General features: G+C 50.4%; 1 protein-coding gene across 9 annotated transcripts in view; it reads left to right on the top strand.

The window, feature by feature from the left end:
* NPAS2 (neuronal PAS domain protein 2) overlaps nt 1-21,614 on the top strand; it is a 195,022-nt gene that overhangs the window by 157,639 nt on the left and 15,769 nt on the right. For all 9 annotated transcript variants that reach the window (XM_032469704.1, XM_032469706.1, XM_032469703.1 and 6 more), the window contains 8 exons: nt 174-287; nt 11,552-11,670; nt 12,339-12,421; nt 13,161-13,267; nt 15,529-15,676; nt 18,201-18,285; nt 19,635-19,776; nt 20,322-20,422. In XM_032469704.1, coding sequence (XP_032325595.1) covers nt 174-287; nt 11,552-11,670; nt 12,339-12,421; nt 13,161-13,267; nt 15,529-15,676; nt 18,201-18,285; nt 19,635-19,776; nt 20,322-20,422 — 899 coding nt within the window. The remainder of the gene's footprint in view (nt 1-173; nt 288-11,551; nt 11,671-12,338; nt 12,422-13,160; nt 13,268-15,528; nt 15,677-18,200; nt 18,286-19,634; nt 19,777-20,321; nt 20,423-21,614) is intronic.

The raw sequence follows: 21,614 nt of genomic DNA, 5'->3' as shown, positions 1-21,614 counted from the left end.
CACCTATGCGGCAAAGGTTGAAAAACCGTGTCCGAAAGCCAGTCCTCACGTGAGAACTAGCTGCTCTGCATGTTGCCCCGGCCCTGGGAGTCTCACCCGGATGCGGTTGGTTGAGTCTTGAGTCAGTACGATGCTCATCTTCTCTTTCTCTCCTTTTTTCTTGAACGGCCCAGCTGACAACGATTTAGAGTTTTATTGCCATCTTCTCAGAGGCAGCTTGAACCCCAAGGAATTTCCAACTTATGAATACATAAAATTTGTAGGAAATTTTCGCTCTTACAACAATGGTAAGCTTTAATTGTCCCCTAATTGTGGCGAGTGTCTTTTGTCATGCAAATGTACCCCAGGGGCCTGGGAATCACGGAGGGAGGGAGGAGGAGGGAGACTGTGCTTTCCATGTTTGCATTCAGATTCTTGTGTTCCCGAGATGTTTTTGTGCCTGGAAACGTTATCTCCCGTTTGGGAAGCATCCCACATCTGTTTATGTGGGGGCACAAAGTCCCCCCGAAATGCGCATTAGTTGTTGATTTAGTTTCAGGCTAATGGAAGAGTTCTGTGCTGTGAGAAACCACTTACAGTTAATAAAGACCAGGCAGGCTCAGCCAGACAGGGCTTCACTGTGATTTGAAGAGCTATCATCTTGGCTTCTGCATTTTTCTCCCCCTTCTTACAGAGCTGCTGGAGCAGGTTTTAACAGACCCAGGCATATCAGCCTTCTGCTCAAGTCTGGCCCTAATGCACAGTGCATGGTCATTTCATGAGACGCTGACCATGTCCAGTAGATGAGCAGTAAAATCTCCCCCAGATAACTCATGGTCCCAGCTCTGGCTGCAACTCTAAACTAGACTTAAAAATGCTCTGTTACACTTTTGACCCAGGCCAAATGGGAATGCAGGCCCGATGCCAGAACTTCAGAAACACGGGTGGGTCCCGGCTCACAGCTCCCTGGTGGAGCCTAGCCCAGGGCAGCCTGCATTCTGTTTGCTCCACTCTTCAAAATGCAATGCAAAACATGGAACTTTGAAGGCGCTAACATTTCATAAAGTAGCAGAGATGGGGTAAAAACAGAAGGAATAGACAGGGATTGGTGGAAGAGGACAAGACGAAAGGAGAGAAATAGCAAAGGTAACAAATATGGACAAAGACGAGCTCCGGAGATGGCGGGTGGGCAGGGAGGCGACACCAGGGAGCTGACGGTGGCAGGTGACTTGCGCTGCTTTGGTTGCTGTGATTTAACCCTGGACCTACGTCGAGTCTGGAGTTTCCATTAGAAGCAGCCAATGTGACAGCACCGAGTCCTGATGCTCAGGCTACCCGGGAGTTTTCCTCCAGCCTTTAGCTGATCCCTGTTGTATGTGATCTACGTGAATAGACATGCTTTGCCTAAAAGGCTCCAACTCTCTGCTAAACAGCATGGTCCTTTGGGCCCAGTGTTCAGGACTCATGCCTGGTTGATGGGCTCCATGGCCAACTGGGGGCCCTCCTGGAAAGCTCCCCACCCACGGCTCAGTGTGCCCGAGTGGCTGGAAGTGGGGGCAGGTCAGCCCACCCAAGGGGGCCCCTAAAGCTGGGCAAAGCAGGTGAAGCCAAGGCCTGCCCATGTCTAATCCCACTCATCTGAAAGACTTTCCTGACCCTTGTGAGACAGATGTCTAACGAACCACACCGGTAAATAAATTGACGTAAGAGGTGCTTCATGGGAAACCCAACATGGTGCCAGCCCCGGTGTCATGGTTCCTGGGGGCGGGGGAGGCAGCTCATTACAATGCATGTTCTCCAGGTGTCACTAAAAGATTCCAGCTCGGGGGCTCTGAGGGTGGGGCTGGGACCATGTGGTTGGAAAACCTTGGGGTTCAGATGCACAGGGTCGTGGATGTCGAGAAACACTGCCTCCTTGTAATACTAAATGCCACCCCATAGGCTCGCTGACGGAGCTCTTCCAGACGACCATACCCTTGACTTAAACATAAGCCGGGGTTTGGAATTTGCTTAAAATGTGTGCTGTGACCATAATGCCAGCTGGTCAGGAGGGCAGCTTATCCCCGTTGGTTGCATGCAAGGAAGGCCCCCAGAGGGCCAGGGCTGCGGGAGTCATGGGATGCTGTGTCCCTGTGGCAGCAGCGCCTGCATTTGGTGAAGGGAACCCACCTGTGATTGGCTGGTGAGCGGTGTTATCCTTTGTGAATTCACACCTCCACGGCGTTCATGAAGAGGCTGCTGCAGGAACACCTGAGTTCTTAAAAAAAAAAAATTGCTGCTGAGCATCACTTAGAAGTTTCCTGCCCTTTGTCCCATTTTAGCGGATTTCAAGGAACCAACCAGGCTTCTTTGTGAATACCTGAGGTTTTTCTGTTTTGTTTTGTTTTTTAACTAGCAAGGCTTTATTTTCACATCAGGTTGAGACAATGTTTGTTTGCCTGAAAGAATGTGTGGAAATTATGTGTGATTTTTTTTTTTTTTTTGAAACTGTTACTGCTATAAACACACCGCCTTGAAAGTGGAAAATTTAAAACCGAGAGTTTAAAACCAGAGTGTCTCCCCAGAGCCTATTAAACAAACCAGTCAGGGGTGCTTTCTTGAGATAAGAGTCTCCAAATATAATCGTGGAGAAACTGAGATATCATTCTCACTTGGATTCAAACAGCAAAAAAAAAAAGTCAGACAAATGAATTCTAAGACGGAACGCTGTGACGTCAGCAGCAGTCAACCCGTTTTGACCTCTAAGTGTGGTTTGACGTAAGAAATCATTCAGATTTGGTTCTGTAGGTTGCCTCCTCCGTAAACATTGAACAGTGGGATAATAATCTCAACAGAGGAGGAAACTGTTGCATTAAAGAGTTAAGTCTAACGTGCGCAGGTGGGAAGTGGGGGCCCACCTTCGTAGCCATTCTAAACCTGAGCCATACCCTTAACTTCAGTGCTTTGCTGCCTCCTGCAAATCTAGGTTGAAATGACACAGGCAGATGCGAACTCAGGCCTCTCCCTGCTGCCTGGCGTTCTGCTGGTACGCGATGCCTGTACTGTGCTGATCAGGTATCCTGCATCCATGGACCAGGCTGTTTTTAAGGGTACCCGAGATCTGTTTTAAACCAAGCATGGTAAGACACACAGATGTGGAAATGACTGAGATGAAGGAAGAGGTGGACGCTCACAGATTCCCTGGAAACAGGCACAGCTTGCCGCGGAAGGCCACTGGGGAAGCACCAGGGCAGGCCAGGAGCAGAGGCAGCAGGAGGAGACATGGGCAAGGGCCTCTATCAAGGTTTCTGTGGAAAAGAGCAGAAGAGGCATGGTCAGCAGGCTTGGGGTCAGCTGGTTTGACTATTTAGAGCAGGGTCTTGGGTGTAGGAGCTGCCCTGAGTTGTCTGGCCCTGGGGTGATTATGGTAGGTGGATGGTGGCCCAGATTGTGGAGGAGATGGTTGGGGGGCGTGAGTGCTGGATGGGTTGGTTTACATGTGAAAGGAACACCAGAAGTGAGTTGTCTGCTATCTCTAGGAGCTGGCTGGCCCTGGGAGGCGCAGTTCCTCTGGGTCAGCAAGGCCCCAAATGTCAAAGCATCCGACACAGAAACTAGAAACAAGATTATTACACAAGCCACCTCTCGCACCTTCCCCGAGGTCCCGGGCAGGCACAGGTTAAGAATGGAAGGAATATGACCATGAACATCGGTTTTGTTTTTGTTTTTCTTTTTTTATTTTGTGGGGGAAGGTAATTAGGTTTACTTATTTGTTAATTTTTTTTTTTTTTTTTGAGGAGGTGCTGGGGATTGAACCCAGGACCTTGTGTATGCTAAGCACGCGCTCTACCACTGAGCTACACCCTCCCCCATGGTTTTGTTTTAATAGAATACCTGCTCCGACTTCACAGAACGAGGCAGGAGACCCTGCTTTGGTCCAGTACCATGAAAAGTCCTAACATTTCTGTTGGGCTGATTACTTTGAGGAGAATTGTATGGTGCATTTTTTTTTAATATTTATGTATTATTGGGGGAGGCAGGTAATTAGGCTTTTGTTTGTTTGTTTGTTTGTTTAATGGAGGTATTGGGGATTGAACCCAGGACCTTACATGCATGCTAAGCACACACTCTGTCACTGAGCTGTACCCTCCCCCTATGGCTGGTGCATTCTTATTTGTTGGCTGTCGAGAGGAAATAATGAATTGGAAAGGACAGGGACCTTTATTCGTCTGTGGACTCACCACACCCCTTCCTGGGCCCACACAGTCCATGCCTGGCATGTAAATGAGGGCCTGACAGAAGTAGGTTGACCTAGACCGAGGCTCCGCGTCCTTGGCCCCGGACGCACAGGTGGTGGGCTGAGTCAGGATTCAGGTCAAAGACTTCTGACTCATGGGAAAGTAACACTCTTCCCTGGGAGCTGAGGACCAGCTCTCCTGGACGGAGCCGGAAGGACATGCCAGGATGGAGCAGCAACTCCCTGGAGGGCCCCCCCCCCCCCCGACTTCTTTGGCCTTAAATCCAAAGTGAGGATTAAATCCACGTCTGTCATGCTGGGTAAACTGGAGTGTGTGTCCCTTCTGGTGCCCTGTGAGTGGTCGACGCTGGCAGGCCTCCTTAGCAGCACTGAGTGGTCAGGGAAGTTGGTCTCTGGCCTCCAACTCAGCCTCCGTCAAGTTCCCCTCCCACCTGGGCTCTCTGGGCATTCAGAGGCCAGCAGCCCCTCCCCGACGTCTTACCAGCCCATTTTACAAATCTGTTACAGGAAAACAGGGCACAAGAGGATGGCTGTGTCCCAGGTCTCCACCGAGTCCCTGGGATGCAAGTGTGGGTCCTTGGCTTCGCGCAGGAAGGAATTCAAGAGTGAGGGGGGTCCATCTCACTCAGAAGGGAGAGAGGCCACTGAGGTGTGGGGTTGTGAGTTTTTATCGGCTTCATATGCTAACAAGTGGGAGGATTAGTCCAAGTACTTTGAGGAAGGGATGGGGATTCCCAGGATCTGGGCCACCACCCACTCTTTTGACAGCCTCAGAACCGTCCTGTCACCTGTGGGAGTGCCAGTCACCATGCTAATATATTTCAGTGAGCGTACAGTGAAGCTCAAGGTCGACTGGAAGCCAAATCTTCCGCCGTCTTGGGCCTCAAGGCCTGTTGGGAGTTGAATTTTCTGCCGCCTCAGTGTTAACTGCTGCGACATTCCTTGAATGGCTGTGCCCTGCCCTTTCCCTCCTGTCTCAGGTAGATGGAACCAAGGCCGACAGGTGCTAGCTGCTACCCAGACTCACATCTGTAGGAACCCTTGGGCCTTAAGCTAAAAGGCCCAGAGTGAAATGTGAAGGCTTCGGGGCAGGGAAGAGAGAGTGAGGCCAAGCCAGAGAGGAGACCCTTAAGTCATGTAGATGACAATGCCATCTGCTTGCCTGCTCAGGGTCCATGTGGCTCTGTGACCGGGGGAAGCGGGGGCGGGGACAAAGCGCCTTCACCCTTGTTGAAGAGATTAAACTCTCTAAATGGACGTTTCCTGATTCATTCTTCAGTTGTGCCACCCCCTGTCCCCCAGCCCCGGTCCCTTTGCCAACACAGCAACCATGGCCCCAGTACTTGAGCAAACTGGAACCTCCCTCCCCCTATGTCTGCACCTCTTGGTCTGCCCTCAGGATGCCATCCCTTGCTGAGGACGTTCTAGGGGAGCTCAGACAGGACGTCACAGCTTTATGCTAGATTTTTAATCAATGTGAAGACATGTGTATCAGAAACTGGACAAGAAAGTCGTTTTCTTCGAATTGCAAAAAAAAGCTCCCTGAAGGAGTCTGAACTGGGACCTGGAACCACGGGTCTCATCCTCTCCCCATGAAAAGCCAACTCTCTGACCCTGGCTGTGTGGCCGGAGCCCTGGGGTGGATGGACCACCCGTCAGAACAGCCCCTGGGCCGCCTCCTATCTGCACATTGTTTCCAGGATAGAGTTGAAACAAAATTACCATTTCGGGGCTGTTTGTCCAGTAGTAGATTTTTTAAAATGCTTTCGCCCTTCCATCTTTTTACTTCTCCGATTGAATAGAGGAGCCCATGGGGCTTTCCCGACCTCCACCCAAGTCCTGCAGATCCAGCCACACTACTGTTATGGGGAGGGACCCGAGCAGGTGGTTTTCAAAGGCGTGATGAATAGTCTTGGCTTGAAGGGGTCCTGATAAGCAGACCCCAAGTCCTGAAAGAACCTTGTGCCGGGAAGGCCGTCCTCTCTGGGAGTCTGACCTCCTCCCCCAGACTTGGATTTCAGTGTGCCTCTGACTGAAATCCAGAAAGCAGTATTTCAAAAGTGGTTGGTGTGGTTCCAAATAGGTCACCCTCAGCAAACACTCCACTCTGGGCTTTCCAGAAACCACACACCAGAGGATAAAAGTTTCCCTGCCCTCATTTTACCTACTCGCCTCAAACCACACGAGCAGATTTGAGAAGCTGGCAGAAGTGGATGCTTTCCAGCTTTCAGCACTTGATTCCGTGCGTTCCATGGGATTTCTGGAGGCTGCCTCACTTTGCGGCTTTGAGGAGGTGGAGACGGGGTGGGTGTTGGGTTTTGTTTTTTCCCCTGAGCTGAATTGAGAGCTCTCACTTAAAGGAACTAACCGAGTACCCCCCAGACCTCACTGGGGATGGGATCATGAGTTCTGCACAGGAGGGACAGCTTCGTGGAGAAAAGTCTGATCTATCCATCCCAGGCTCCCAAGAATAAGAGGCAGAGCGTCCCCTGTACCCGGACAAGGAGGCACCGCGTCCTTCTGCAGCGGGGTCATTGCTGCCAGATTAGATTGCAGAGGAATCACGATCAAGAACAAATTGTTACACAAGGGCATTGCCCTGCGTGAGCATCTTCATTATTAAAACGGAGCAGCAGAGGGGGAGGGTACAGCTCAAGTGGTAGAGCGCATGCTTAGCGTGCATGAGGTCCTGGGTACAATCCCCAGTATCTCTTCTAGAATAAATACATAAATCTAATTACCTCCCTCCTCTGCACCCCCCAAAAAAATTAAAATAAAAAAAAAATAGAACGGAACAGTGAGGGATGGTCAGACCTTTATCAGCCACATCTTTCTGCTTGTGTCAGCCCGGGAGTGGGAACTTTTGTACAGGTTGTCCAATAATTGTGCTAAAAATGTGCACAAGATATCCCCTTGGAGGACAGGGTCCGAGGGCCTGGAGGAAGTTCACTTCCTGAGCCTCCCATAATCTGGCCCGGTCCACATCAGCCATCTGGTGGAGATCTTATCCATATGCCATTACAAGCTTCTGGCCCCGAAAAAAAAACCCTCATTTGAATTGATGAGTGCCAGGGGAAAGAAGAAATCTAAGACAGACATGTATTTTCCCATTAGGGTAATTTTTTTTTTTTTTCAATCCAGCACATTGCAAACCCCCAGCTCCCTCGTGTGGCTCTCAGCCTCCCTCCGATGTCGATCTTTTTTCCAAATACCAAAACGAACTGGCAGCAAGGAGTGAAGAACCCATATGACCCCAGCAAGCCGGGTGGGGGCCCGGGCCAGGAACCACAAAGCAGCCCTCTGTTACCGCTCTCCCAAGAGCCCTGTCACCTGGCTGGTTCTTCGCAAGACATCGGGAAAACATGCTAGTAAAAAAAGGAAAAAAAAAAAGAGTCTGAAAAGAGTGCAGAATTAGTGGGAGATGATTTCTCATGAAGGTGTAGGACATTAATTTTCCCTCGACAGTCCAGCTCTCCAGCCCAAACATTTTGGATGTTTATCACAAACGAGATTTAGGAATTTCTTCTTCCTTTAGCGAGTATCCTCATTGACTGTTTCCCGTCTTCCCAGGCGCCTACCGGTTTTGTTTCTGGTTTGTTCCCAAAAGTGCTGAGAAAGCTGTTTGTCACACTCCTTGTGGACCCTTCGTGTGTTTTTCTACAGCTGTTCCTACTCACTTATCCCGAGCCGGCTCTGATCGGAACAGTTCATCATGTGGGCCTGATGGCTGAGCCGGTGCTGAGGAAGGGTGTCAGTCCATCTTTCTCCATTTCTTCTGTCGCCATCCCTGCCTCCTCCTCCTCCATCTTTCCTAAGCCCTTGGGAAACATGTCCCCATGCCCTGTTCGGTCTCCCTGCCCCTCAATCTCCTTGTGCCCTTGTCGTGGCTGATTTGGGAGCTCCCTTTTGTCACCAGGCAGCCTTGGAAGCCAACCCCAGGTGCCAAGTGAGACAGACATTATCATTCTTATCCTCGGGGAGAACCTTGGGGCTCTGTTTTTTTTTTTTTTTTTTTTTTTTTTGGAATCCTAAGAACTCCAGCCCAAGGCAAAATTCTTTCAGGTTTTCTGAAGTCAGTCTTCAGTGTTGAAAGGTGCAGGAACAAAGAAGGGACTTGATAACCCCGTAGACCCTTTGACTAGGAAGACCTAGAGCCCCATCCTGCATCTCTCCGAGCATGAGGCTCACATCGGGCACTTGCACTGTTTTTCACGGAGTGGTGATGGCTGTGTACTGGTTTGCAGCAAAGCTTGCCCCGGTGTCCTCCTGACCAGTGTGAATGCATCAGATGGCAGAGAGCTAGCCTGGGCACCAGTGGCACCAAAACCATGTCCACAGTCCGTGGGCCACACTCCCACAGCAAGCCCGCCCCCAGCGGCACCAGGCTGGGCTATGGAAGGGAAGCCACCTTGGGGTCTCAAGGTCTGTGCATTGGTTACTGGCGAGGATCAGAAGGTCTCTTCCTGACCTGGGCTGTAAGCTGTGATATGGATGTGAGATGAAAGGTCATCTCATGAGAAAGTTGTTCAGTAAATCCATGTTGAGCACCTGCTGCTGGGGCCAAGACGCCTGCTCGGAGCTGCAGACGGAGAAAATTCCGCCTGGCTCCCATTGTGGGGAAGCCTATCTTTAGCTTTGGGCCAGAGTAAGATCACTGTTGAGTATGATGACTCTGGGGTTGGGGGGTCTTGTCATGAGCGGTAATCACTTTCTCCCTGTCACGCGTGCTGTGTGTGTGTGTGTGTAGAGGACGGGGCTGGGGGGAGGAGAAGCCTGGAAGCAGAGATCTGATAAAACCAAGGCACTGAGTGGTTAATCCTTCTGAGAGGCTTGGGAAGCCAGCTGTAATTAGATCTATTTTTTTTTCTATTAACTTTAAATCAAAACAACTAATTAAATCCTTAATTAATGTTTTTAAACTACCTTGGGAGAGACGTGCCAGAGAAATTCCTCTAAGTGCTCCATATTACTCGGGGGTCCCAGGGCGCAGCGGGCACGTCGACTCTAGAATGTGCGGGAAGGCTCACGCTGTGAGTACAAGTCATTTCAGACACAACCGGCGAAACGCGTGAAGTGTCTCCCCCTTGGCTTCCCCCTTGCCCTCTGTCACAGCTTTCATCCCTGATTGACTTCCACCTCTGATCAAGCCCTCAGCTGCTTCCAGCTGGGGGGCAAGCTGGTTTAGAAGAGGAGTTTGCTCCGTAGTCGGGCCCCCCTGTAAACTACCTCGCTTATCAAGTGCAGACTGTAAGCAATAACGAAATCTCCCTCCTGGGGTGCACATTCATCTTTAAGTTGTAAAAGGTTCATCTTCCACGTTATAAAAGGGCTGATAAAACCACCTTGGGAGGCAGCCAGGCCACCAGTAAGGTCTGCAAAACACCCACTTAAATTTCCATGATCCGAGCCTCTGCCCCTTGGAGAAGTTGTCGGGGGCTGGTGTTTCCCACTCGGAGCTCTTTCTGTCCCACCTCCTCACGGTAAATCACCCAGGAAGGGCACTCACTGACAGAGCATGTGAATTTAGCGGCCAAAGGACCACTCAAAACGAGGCTCATGGCTTAGAGACAGTTTAAAGAGACTTTCTCTTAAATTTCTAGGAAGCCCTCGGAAGTTCACTTGGTGGCTCTCGATACCCGGAAGGAGAAGGGAGGATTTTGTTAGGTTGTTATCGGGCGGGTGATGTCTCTTAGGTTCAAGCAAAGAGGATATTTCACATCTGGGGAATTTTTTAATGTCTTTTTTTTAATTACACAGATGTTCACAGCTGCAGACCCTCCCCTGATGTGGAGTTGTTTCCTCTCCCTTGATAAGTTCCTTGGCTCACCCTGCAGATGAATCCACAATGATCTAAGCCAGTGACTGACAGATGTAAACTCTCCTGGGCCCACTGTTTGTTTGTTTTTTTTCTCTTACCCACTTTATATTCTTGTTTGGAAATGTTTATTGGTATTTCTGTGAATGCTTTTGGAGAGTGCGTTTGGTAGAAATGAATTTATTCATGGTAGTGGGTGGAAGGCCACCATAGAGAGAAGACTCAGTCCAGAAAGAATCACTTAGAAACTTACAAACACATAAAATAAAAAACGACTGGAAAGCCCAAATCCAAGGAAAAATCGTGCAGACTTCCTTTCAGAATGCAGTTAGTTTTCCGGTGCTTGGTGTGTTCTCAGACTGGAAAACATAACTGCGTTTTGGTCTACACGTTCAGAACTGCACCGGGGATATAATCAACTACATTTTAAACAGAGCAAGCAGTTGTGCAGATCATCTAGAATAGTGAACCTCAGCCCCCGCCGCATGTTAGTAATTCTGGGCAGCTTTTCAAAGTGCTGGTGCCTGGGCTTCACCCCGAGTTTCTGAATGAGCGGATCTGGGATGGGCCCTGAGCGACCCTGTGGAAGGTCCTGGGGAATCTGGTGAGAATTCCATGCACACAGTAAGTTGACTTTTCTCATATTTACCAGGGCTCTTCACCCCCTTCTGTCTCCCACCCTCAGCAAACTCCACTTAACATGGCAGGATGTTTCTCTGACCCAGAAGGTAAAGCAGTTTTTCACAGTCACCCTGAAGATAGGTGTATGGCTCCCAGGGAAACTGCTGCTGATCCCAGGTGGTACCTCCGCAGCCAGCCTCTGAGGGCCTGGTCTCAGCATCCCAGAGGGCGGGAGCCCAGAGCACCAGGAAAGTCACCAAGATTTCTGAGACTGCACGGGACACCATGAGCAGGCTTTGTCACCTGTGCAGCGCCACAGAGCTAGCGAGTTTAGCTCTGGACACTGTGTACCTGTGGGGATCACCCTGAATCCTGAGGCCACAGCCTCAGTAGCCCCAGCCAGGCCCCTGCATCAGCCTGGGCTCGGAGGGGGAGTTTCGGGGCAGGAGCCATCAAATCCCAGGTGTGCCGCTCCAGGGCGGGAGCAGGGGGTGGTCACCGTATTTCGAGACACCACTGCTTTCCCTGAGCTCATGAGCATCAGTAACACCATCTGACTGTGGAACTCACCCTTAAAATGCTGGCTGAAGTGTGTTTCCAGGCCCTTCTGCAGAACAGGGCTGTCTGCTTGTTTTGCAGCAGATTTTTCCCGGCACCGTCATCCAGGTGGCTGCAGGACTAGGGGAAGTGAGAGACAGAGGAGTTCTTACTCGAATTCCAGCTCTGTTTGGCTTTGGGCGAGTTGCTTCACAGCCTGAGGCTCAGTTTGCTCTGTGATGGGATGAGGTAGCACCTTCCTCCCCAGGTTGCCGTGAGAATGACATAGTGCCTGCACACAGACTGGCTCAGGAGGGCCCGGAGGGCTTGGCGCTAACCTGTGTCTCCTCCTCTCCGCCCAGTGCCCAGCCCCTCCTGTAATGGCTTCGACAGCGCCCTTTCCAGGCCTTGCCGAGTGTCTCTGGGAAAAGAGGTCTGCTTCATCGCTACTGTTCGTCTGGCTACACCACAGTTCTTAAAGGCAAGTACCTGGAGAGAATTTATCATGCGGAATGATCACGGCTGAGTCATATTTAGTTATATTCAATTCATCTCCTTTATGGGAAAGCGCAAGATTACAAGGAGGTAGTCACCGACTTTGAAAATGCTAAACGCCTGGTGCCTGGACCATGACAGCCCACGGGCTCTTACCTCTGACTTCGGCTTCCCGCGAGCTGGTTTGTTTGCAGGCAGCATCAATTGCCGTTCAGCCCACAGAGATGCTCTTTGAGAACTCTGTAAACCTCCCTACCCTGCATGCCAACGTGGGTACCACTTGGCAGGCAGAGGTGAGAGGGCTGGTCTGGAGTCTCTCATCTGTGATTGCTTTAACATTGATGGCAGGAGTGTTGACTTAAATTCGTCATTCAGACTCAGATGAAAAGCCATTTTCCACATGTTTACCACACGTCTAGATACTGGGAAGGGAGTGGTGTGACATTTTGGCTCTTAGTTATTTTTCCCCAGCTCGTGAAATAAATTTAGCCTCAGCTAATACTGAAATTAGCCGCAGATGGTGAGTTTCAGTCCAGCACAATTTGGAGACTTGCTCTAAATGATTTTCACTTCTGTCACCGACCATGCATCCTTCAGCAAACCGGGGGTGAGCATCTGGCATCCCAAGCCATCTTTTTTCTCCTTCTGATACAGGAAATGTGCATAGTTGACGAACCTTTAGAGGAATTCACTTCAAGGCACAGCTTGGAATGGAAATTTTTATTTCTGGATCACAGGTTTGTGAAACGAAAAACATTTGCGTTGGGCCCTTCTCGAGTGCTTGTTTGTGTGAGCCAGGTTCTTCTTGAGGGAAGAAAGTCAGAGCCTGGTCCCTTTGAGGAGAAGGGTGCTCTGGCAGTGGGAAAAGTGGTACCCAGCCAAGGGGCAGGAGGGTTCCCTTGACTGCATTTGCCCCATCCGTGGATGTGTTTTGGGTGTGGGTCAGAGCATCTCAGGAGAGCCAGGCTCCACAGCCCCGGACCTCCTTGGGACACCCCCACCCTCTCCCTGACTTGGGACCATCTCCAGCTCCCATCAGGCAGGAGCAGATGTGAGAGGAAACTCTCATCTTATTTCTTTCAACACACTTTTGTCCCTTTAGCCCAGTCTTCTTTGTTTTGTAACATTATTCACAGTTTAAGAATAGAGCTCTCCCCTCCCCACCCTTTAACATTTTTATTACACTTTGCAGCTAGGCTGACCCAATCTCTAGCTGTTCCGCATCACTCGGGAGTGATAACGCTTACAATGATCAGGGCCAGGTTATGGCAAGGGAACCAGTATCTAAATGCCCCCAAATTTGAGCACTTTGGAAAACACAGCCTCTCCTGTTATGACCATTGCAAAATTGTTTTCCTGCCCTTATTCTTGAGAAATGAGGTCCAGGTGGATCGGGAAACTTGCAGACCACACCTTCGGCCGCCACGGCGAGCCCTGGGTGCTGCTTCTCTGAATGACCCCTGTTGGTCTTGGCAGAGCCCCTCCAATCATAGGATACCTGCCTTTTGAAGTTCTGGGAACCTCCGGCTATGACTACTACCACGTCGATGACCTGGAGCTCCTGGCCAGGTGCCACCAGCACTGTGAGTACCACGACCGCCCCAGCGGAAGGGCCCCGGCCCTCTCCATGGGGCCTGACGTCAGGGATTGTAGGTTCCAGAAGTCAGCGTATCACTTGGTTTCTTCTGAGGCAGAGGACTTCGTCTTCTCTGAGATGATCTAGGAGTCGGTGGAGGTCCTTGACTGGATTCTCCCACTTTTTTTTTTCATTTTTCAAATTGAAGTATAGTGATTTACAGTGTTTCTGGTGCCAATTCCCCCATGTTTTGCTTTTACCCGGAGCTGACTTTGCTCTGCCTCCTCCACCCCAGCATCTCCCCAGCCGCCCTCAGATGGGCAAGCTATTTGCTCTCGTTTATGAAACAAAGGTGACACTGCTAGGTTTTTTGTTTTGTTTTTGGTGGTTTTGGGGTTTTTTTTTAACTTTTTTTATTGAGTTATAGTCATTTTACAATGTTGTGTCAAATTCCAGTGTAGAGCATAATTTTTCAGTTATACATGAACATACATATATTCATTGTCACTTTGTGTCTTTTGTTCTTGTTTTTGTCTTCTGAGTTATGCAGTACATTTCAGAGACAACACACCGAATTCACCTAACTGTCCTCTAGTCAGCAGACGTGTAGCGGTCACAGGGCACAGATACCGAGCTAGGCTGAGACATAAACATGACCTGCATCTCCTTGCTGCCCTGCAGGAGCAAGGTTTGATGGAAAGACACAAACGGGGACTTTATCAGATGTTGATGCCTTGCAGGGATGTGCACGGGCTATTGAGGGGCTCAGAGAAGGGTCCTTCACCCAACTGGGGTGGGGGGGCCGGGGAAGGCTCTCAGCCACAGAAGAGGGGACACGCCGGCAAAGGTATAGGCAGGTGGGACTCGTGGTCCTGGCAGGGAGAGAACCACAAGCACGTCCGGGTTCTCACTTTGCAAGAGGAGTCAAGAATTATCCACTGAAAGCCGTATTTTTGGTGCCAGGTTCTACCTGAGGAACATCTGTGGTAACATTGACCTGTGGATCCTGACGTGTGGTTTGACCACCAGCACTGTGCTTTGATGGATACCCCGTGGTAGAACCCACTATAACCTTGTCTCCTCCCTGTAGACACAGGAACAGCTTGAGTTCCATCAGGGTCCGCCTTTAGGTTTAAAGGCTGATCTTTAAAACGTTAACCCCTTGCTCCTCAAAGGCTGTCTTTGAGCAGCAGCACGAGGGTCATGAGGAGTAGGCTAGACGTGTAGACCCTCCGCCCCCGCCCCCCACCCCAAGCCTACAGAATCAGAGCATCCATTTTAACAGGGCCCCCTAGTGCTCCGGGGGCCCAGGAGATGTGAGAAGCATGGCTGCTTCAAGCCTCTGGCTGTTTCTGACTCTTCTGACGGAGAAAAGCCACCGTGGTTGTAAAGCTACCTTCATGGTCTGCAAGACTCAACGCCTGTACCTGGGCAGGACATTCTCCCTCTGCGAGCCCCGCCCTGACTCACGGGCCACGCCCCCTGACTCACGGGCCACGCCCCACTCGCGTATCACACTCTCCAAGTCAGTGCCTCCTTTTGTCGCTTGGGTTTCCTAGTTAGGATTCCTCTTGATCGTTTCCATAAAGAGGAGCTGAATACCAGGCATGGAGGCACTGAAACCCAACTGTTCTTCCTTGGACGTGTGGTCCAGCTTTCTGCCCTGCCGCTTAAACCAGCAGCATCCACGTGTGCCGGGCACCCCCAGAGAAGCCCACAACAGACGTAACTGTCAGGGGTCCATGCAGCCCTGCGCAGTGGGGTCCAGGATAGAAGGCACCTGTAGCCGACTCTCTATTTAGAACCTCTATTTAGAGGATGGATGGCCAACTGGTGGCCACACGATCCACCCAGAGGCTGCTGGCTGGCAGCTCTATTTTGGGTCCAGTTCTCCCCTTGACGCCTGGCAGTGTCTCCTGCGCTGGGCTCCCGCAGCTCCAAAGACAGCTCCACCTGCAGCAGGAAGACGGCACCAGGAAAGCTGGGGCCTCTTTTTAATTAAACTCCAGTTGGAGACTCTGCCCTGTTTAAGGGTCTCTTAAGCTTCTGATCACTTGGGAAAGCAGGCAGGTCCCTCCTCCGTGGTTTCAGAATTCATCACCGTTGACCGTGATCTTGAGAGTCCCTTAAAATCCATCACCATGGGGGACATAACCCATGTGTGGCATTGTCTCTTTGAAAGCTTGTGTTTTTAACAGTGACTTTGGGGGAAAAATATCATTTTTGTCTTAACCTTTGTTATATGCAGACTCCATCTTCTGTTAACAGTGATGCAGTTTGGCAAAGGGAAGTCGTGTTGCTACCGGTTTCTGACCAAAGGCCAGCAGTGGATTTGGCTGCAGACCCATTACTACATCACCTACCACCAGTGGAACTCCAAGCCCGAGTTTATCGTGTGCACACACTCGGTGGTCAGGTGCGGGCCGGGGACTGGGCGGGCGGGCCAGGCCCCTGGCAGCTGGGTCAGCGCCCAGCAGCCTCAGGGGTCCCATTTCTGAGGACCGAACCCCGGGCTTGAATTCTGTGCTGTGGAGTAAACAGGATGATCCGCAGAGGTCAGCTGCCTCCCAGGTCCACACCCAGCCCTGTTCTCCCAGGGCTGAGACTTCCTCCCTGTGTCCCGTCCTCCCTTCTGAAAGCCTCATTGAGCACTTCCAGGCCGCCCGGATGTTACTTAGTAAGTTACAGCTTCAGTGACCTACTTACATGTTCTCCCCCCATCTCCATCCATCCCCCAGTCTTCCCTTGTTGCTATTTTGAGAAAAAAAATTAAAAAGTTGCCTCTAAATAACTCTAAGACATAGTTCCCTTTCTTTCAAACACTTTAAAAACCCCCACTGGCAACTGAAACCGGGTTGGTCCAAGAGCCAGGCTGCCTGTGGGAGAGGGTTCCTGGCGGTTCCTGTGGCCCCGGGGCGCCCCCAGCCCAGTGTGGGTGAGCAGGGCTTCCGAGGGAGGCAGCACGCTGCGCATTTCAGAGATGCTGCCAGTGTAGGGTCACCGTTCCCAAAGTAAAGGAGAATTGTCATTCATTTGTTTTTTTTCCCCAACTACAAAAATTTTTAAGAACATAAATCAGTTTTTTGGGGGAGTTTATTAACTAATTGTTGATTTACAATGTTGTGTTCGTTTCTGGTATACAGCATCATGATTCAGTTATATGTAGTATATGTATACTTTTCATGTTCTTTTTCATTATAGATTATTACAGGGTATTGAATATAGTTCCTTGTGCTATATACATCAGGGCCTTGTTGTTTATCTGTTTTATATACAGTAGTGTGTATCTGCTAATCCCCAACTCCTAATTTATCCCTCTGCCTGACACTTTCCCCTCTGGTAACCGTAAGTTTGTTTTCTATGTCTGTGAGTCTTTCTGTTTTGTAAATAAGTTCATTTGTGTCATTTTTTTAGATTCCACATATGAGTGACACCATATGTTATCTTTCTTTCTCTGTCTTATTTCACTTAGTATGATAATCTCCAGGTCCAGCCATGTTGCTGCAAATGGCATGATTTCATTCTTTTTTATGGCTGAGTAGTATTCATATATATGTGTGTGTATATATACATACACACACACATATATATATACACGCACGCACACACACACACCCCACATCTTCTTTATCCAGTCATCTGTTGATGGATATTTAGGTTGCTTCCACATCTTGGCTGTTGTAATAAAACATTTTTGAACTGGTTGAGAGCAGAACATTTGAGGAAAGCCAGAAAAGAAAGTTAGAATGACTGCGTTTTCTATGTGTCCACAACAGATAGATGGAGAGACACAGACACGTCGTGCTGCATTGTTTGCGTGTGCATAAGACATACATGACTGACAGGTGGATAATGGGCAGGCAGGTGGGTGGGTGGGGAGACAGATGGACAGGTACGAGCCATTCACACATGCATGTATTTAGTCAACAAGCCAAGCCCTCTTCTCTAGTTAGCGGGGAAAGAGGAGACATTCGAAATGCTAGTCTTTCCTGGCCAGGGACTGACCGCGGAGCTGCATGCCCACCCACAGGGACCTGAGCCTGGCCAGCCCGCCCCTGGGCACTCCACCCCCACCTCCCAAACCCAGGACGGAGATTCTCAGAGGAAGTGGGGCGTGACCTAGTGAGTAAATGAAGTAACAGGCATTCTGGACCCAAGAGCCACCACCCATGCCCAAGGGCTCTCACGCATCCTGCATCTCCACGCATGAGCCACAGCCAGGGCTGGGTCCCTCAGCTGTGACCACGTGGAATGACTTACACATGCTCTTCGAAAAGTGCATCCACAGACTCATCGGCAGTCTGGGTCTGGCTAGTTCTAGGTGTGGTCGGGAGAAAACTTCCTTAAGTTTTGTTGTCTGTAATCGTAGTCTGGAATTACTAAGACCGTTTTGTGTCACTTCCCCATGCGCTCAGTCCACTGAGTCCATTTTAAGAAAAGTTTCAAGTTACTTGAAGGCTGAGGCTCATCTGATAGACGAAAATATGTTTTTAAAGACAGTTATGTTTGCGGGGGAGGGTACAGCTCAGTGGTAGAGCACATGCTTAGCACGCATGAGGCCCTGGGTTCAATCCCCAGTCCCTCCACTAAGAAATAAATAAATAAACCTAATTACCCGCCCCCTAAATAAGTAAATAAATAAAGACAGTTATGTTTGGAGGTTTCAGGGTGGGGAGTGGGTAGACATAAGTAAAGGAAAAGGGAGTCCAAACATCCTGGCAGGGAAAATACTCTGAATATCCCATTCGGTGTCATTCCAGTGGAATTCAGGCACAGAGAGAAACTCCATCTTTAAACAAGTAACAGGGCTGATTTTCTTGGCGGTGGCTGTTCTGGGAGGGGGTCTTATGAAGGGACCCTCGACATATCACACAAGCCCCCTTGGCTGTTGTGGTCCAGGAACGCCACCTCCAGCGGTGCTCTCTTGGTTTCCTGATCAGTTACGCGGAGGTCCGGGTGGAGAGGAGACAGGAGCTGGCCCTGGAGGACCCACCGCTGGAGGCCGTCCACCCTTCAGCCCTCAAGGTATTCTGATCCCCACCAGAGGATAAGGGCAAAGTTTGGCCAAGAAGACTCTTCCATGAGTGGTGATCGTAAAGATAATAATACAAAAAAAACGGCAGATCCTATGTACTGAGCGCTCTCTCTGTTCCCCTGAACCATTCAATGTGATTTTTGGGCACCCGCTTAATTACCCCTCGGGACGTCCTTGTGAGGCAGGCAGTATAGTATCATGGTCCTTCTTCAGATGAGACACAGGGCACAGAGGATGTAGCTAACGTACCCAGGGCCACCGAGGCTGGGGACACCCAGAGCTGGGCAAGAAACAGCATCTGGATTCAAAGCCCTGGTTGGCGACTTTCCAGCCTCATGAGCGTGGCTGTACAGGCAGACCTCGGAGATGCTGTGAGTTCGGTTCCAGATCATCACAGCAAAGCAAGTATCACAACGAAGTGACTATCGCAATAAATCGAGTCACACAAATTTTTTGGTTTCCCGGTGCATATTAAAGTTATGTTCATATTATACTGTAGTCTGTTAAGTGTGCAAGAGCATTACGTTTTTTAAAAATGCATGTGCCTTAATTTACAAGTACTTTATTGCCAAAAGATGCTAACCATCATCTGACAATGCAGGGTTGATGCAAACCTTGTTTGTAAAAAAAATAAATAAATCACACTCTCCGAGAAGTGTGGTAAGGTGAAACATGAGGTCTGCCTGTAGTAAGTCCACGTGGCGTCTCCCCACAGATGCAAAGCTGGGGGCTATTCCATCGTCTCGTTGAGGTGGGGATTGTCTGAGTGCCCTGTCTTCTTTGCCTAAGCCCTGTTGCTCTGCCTCTGGACGAGCATCCCACAGGCACACTGCTCCTCGCACACCCTCTGTGGTGTCAGTGGCAGGGTGTACTTTCCATTTCTGTGTCTGGGGGTCTAAGTTGACAGTTTTTTAAGCTACAGAAGAAAGAACTGAAGGATTACTCCCCTGAGCCACGCTCCTACCTAGCTCAGAAGGATGGCGAGGTTCCTGGCATCCACTGGGCTGCTAGGGCAGGCTGGTCTCTGTCCCCTGGGGGTCTTAAACCCCTGTTTTAAGGAAACAATAAAATGCCAAGTCAATTATGAAAATCTAAAAAATTTAAACTACAAGGTGAGAAAGTGTAATCAATTCCACTCAGAGGCTACAAGCCTCTCAAAGATGCTAGGTTACATATTTGTGTAAATGTTCTGCCCGAACGTGTTTAGAATTCTCTCTGAAGTTGCAGGATTTCTCTCCATACCCTCCAAAGCTTTCTACGTATTTAGAGGACAACTCAGTGTTGCCACGCTTTTCATGATGAAACATGGACTCTGTGTGTGTGTGTGTGTGTGTTTCAGGACAAGAGCTCCAGCCTGGACCCTCAGCAGAACTTCAGTGCACTCGACATGGGCACCTCGGGCCTTAACACCAGTCACTCACCATCCGCGTCCTCAAGAAGTTCCCACAAATCCTCCCACACAGCCATGTCCGAGCCTGCCTGTGAGTATGACTCCGCGGGAGGGAGAGGATGGGCACCTGGCAGGCGAGGCAGTGGTGGGTGTATATAAAGTCCCACGGTGGGGGGCCGTGCCTGAGGATGAGCAGGGCAGTCTGGGCTGTGAAGCAGAGGTTGCCATCCTGTCCCCACGTCTGCCTTTTCTCCCACTGCTCCCTGCTGCCCACCTCTCCACCCTCCAGTTCCTCCGCTGCCACACGAAGTCCACATCAAGCAGACGACACACTTGATGCCCCATCAGATCTCTTGGCCGCACTTTAGTGGCTCTGGTGAGGTGCGCGATCAGGCAGGTGGTTGAACCAAGTGATGGGTCTTGGGGATGCTCTGTGGTCATTCACCTGTTCCCAGATGAGGTTGGAGGCTGGCAGGATGTCTGGGGCTCTCGAATCCACCTCCATCCCTGCTGGGCTTCCTTTATCAGATTCCAGCCAAGCCCTTGTTTCATGCACACTGTTGTTACTATTCCTCACTTTGGATAAGAAATCTAAGGATGTGCGGGTCCGGAAGGTGACGGGTTCCTCTCTTACAGCCAATCCAAGCAAGCTGCGGGCAGAGGCCAGCACCACGGCTTTGCCAAGATCAGCCCAAGAACTCCCCGTGCCGGGACTCAGCCAGGCAGCCACGATGCCGGTATGTGTGAGGCCCCAGGGACAGCATGTGGCATCTTCCCAGAGAACCCACTGCACTTGGTGTGGGTGGCGGCTGGGGTGGAAGCTAGGTAGTTTAATTGGCAACCAATCTGAAAATTTGTATTCCAAAATTAACATGGATGTGTATCCACAGAATGCAAGATCCAAAGGAGTTTTAAAGATAAAGCTCAAAACTGCAGCCCTGGGGTCACCCCCAACTCCCTCGAGACTGTGGGTGTACGTGATTAGAATTCTTATGTTTTGGACCCCCTTTCACTCCAGTCGAAGTGTTTGAGAGGCTTGATGTCAACAAAAATGTCCCTCTGCGAATATCAGGCAATGTCCCTGTTACATGCCAGCCCTCTTAGAAACACGCCGGCTGTCCGCAGAATCCCTGATCACAGCACTCCTGTTACCCACTCCATGTAACAAGCCACGCCAAACTCAGTCGTACAAAGCAACAACCGTTTTTCATGTTCACGGACTCCAGGTCAGACATTCAGAAAGGGCACAGCGGGCTGTGTTGGGGGTGGCTCCTGCCTGGAAGGTGAGGGCTGCGAGGTCCATGTCCCAGGTGTGTCGGCATTTCCTCATCCAGCACCTAGGGCTGGGCCGGCTGAGAACACCCTCTGTTGACTGGCGTGGCCGCGCCATGCCGTTCGTTTCTCCCGCACAACGACTGGGTTCCAAGAGGAAACGTCTGGAGAGGAAGCTTTCTAGGAGAGGCAGGCAGAAGCTGCATGGCTTTTGATGACCTTGCCTTGGAAGTCCCACAGGGTCACCTCCGCCACACCTCTCGGTCAAAGCAGTCACAAGCTCACCCGGAGAGAGGGACACAGACCTCGTTCTCTGTGGGAGACGTGTCCAAAAATTTTAGGGGCCACATCCAGGTAGTTGCCAAGTACCTCCTCTCCATCCCTCACTGGTATCTGGGAGATGGGAGGGAAAGTGTCCCCATCCTTCTTGCTGTCACCTCAGAAGTTACTCACACCCTGCTGAAAAGCTTGGGCAACACGTCTTATTTTCCGATAGAACCTGACAGAGGCCACTTTCTCTGACTCCAGCCACCTTTAGACGTGCTTGTAAGCTCGGACGGCCTTTCTCCCGATGCTGACTGTCCAGTCCAACTCCTTCCGCCTGTTGGTGGCACAGGTCTTCTGACCTGGCTGTGGAGGGAAACAAAATTGGGGGAA

This window comes from Camelus ferus, chromosome 28 (assembly GCF_009834535.1).
Source record: "Camelus ferus isolate YT-003-E chromosome 28, BCGSAC_Cfer_1.0, whole genome shotgun sequence".
Classification (NCBI taxonomy): domain Eukaryota; kingdom Metazoa; phylum Chordata; class Mammalia; order Artiodactyla; family Camelidae; genus Camelus; species Camelus ferus.
This window is presented reverse-complemented; position numbering and strand designations above follow the sequence as displayed.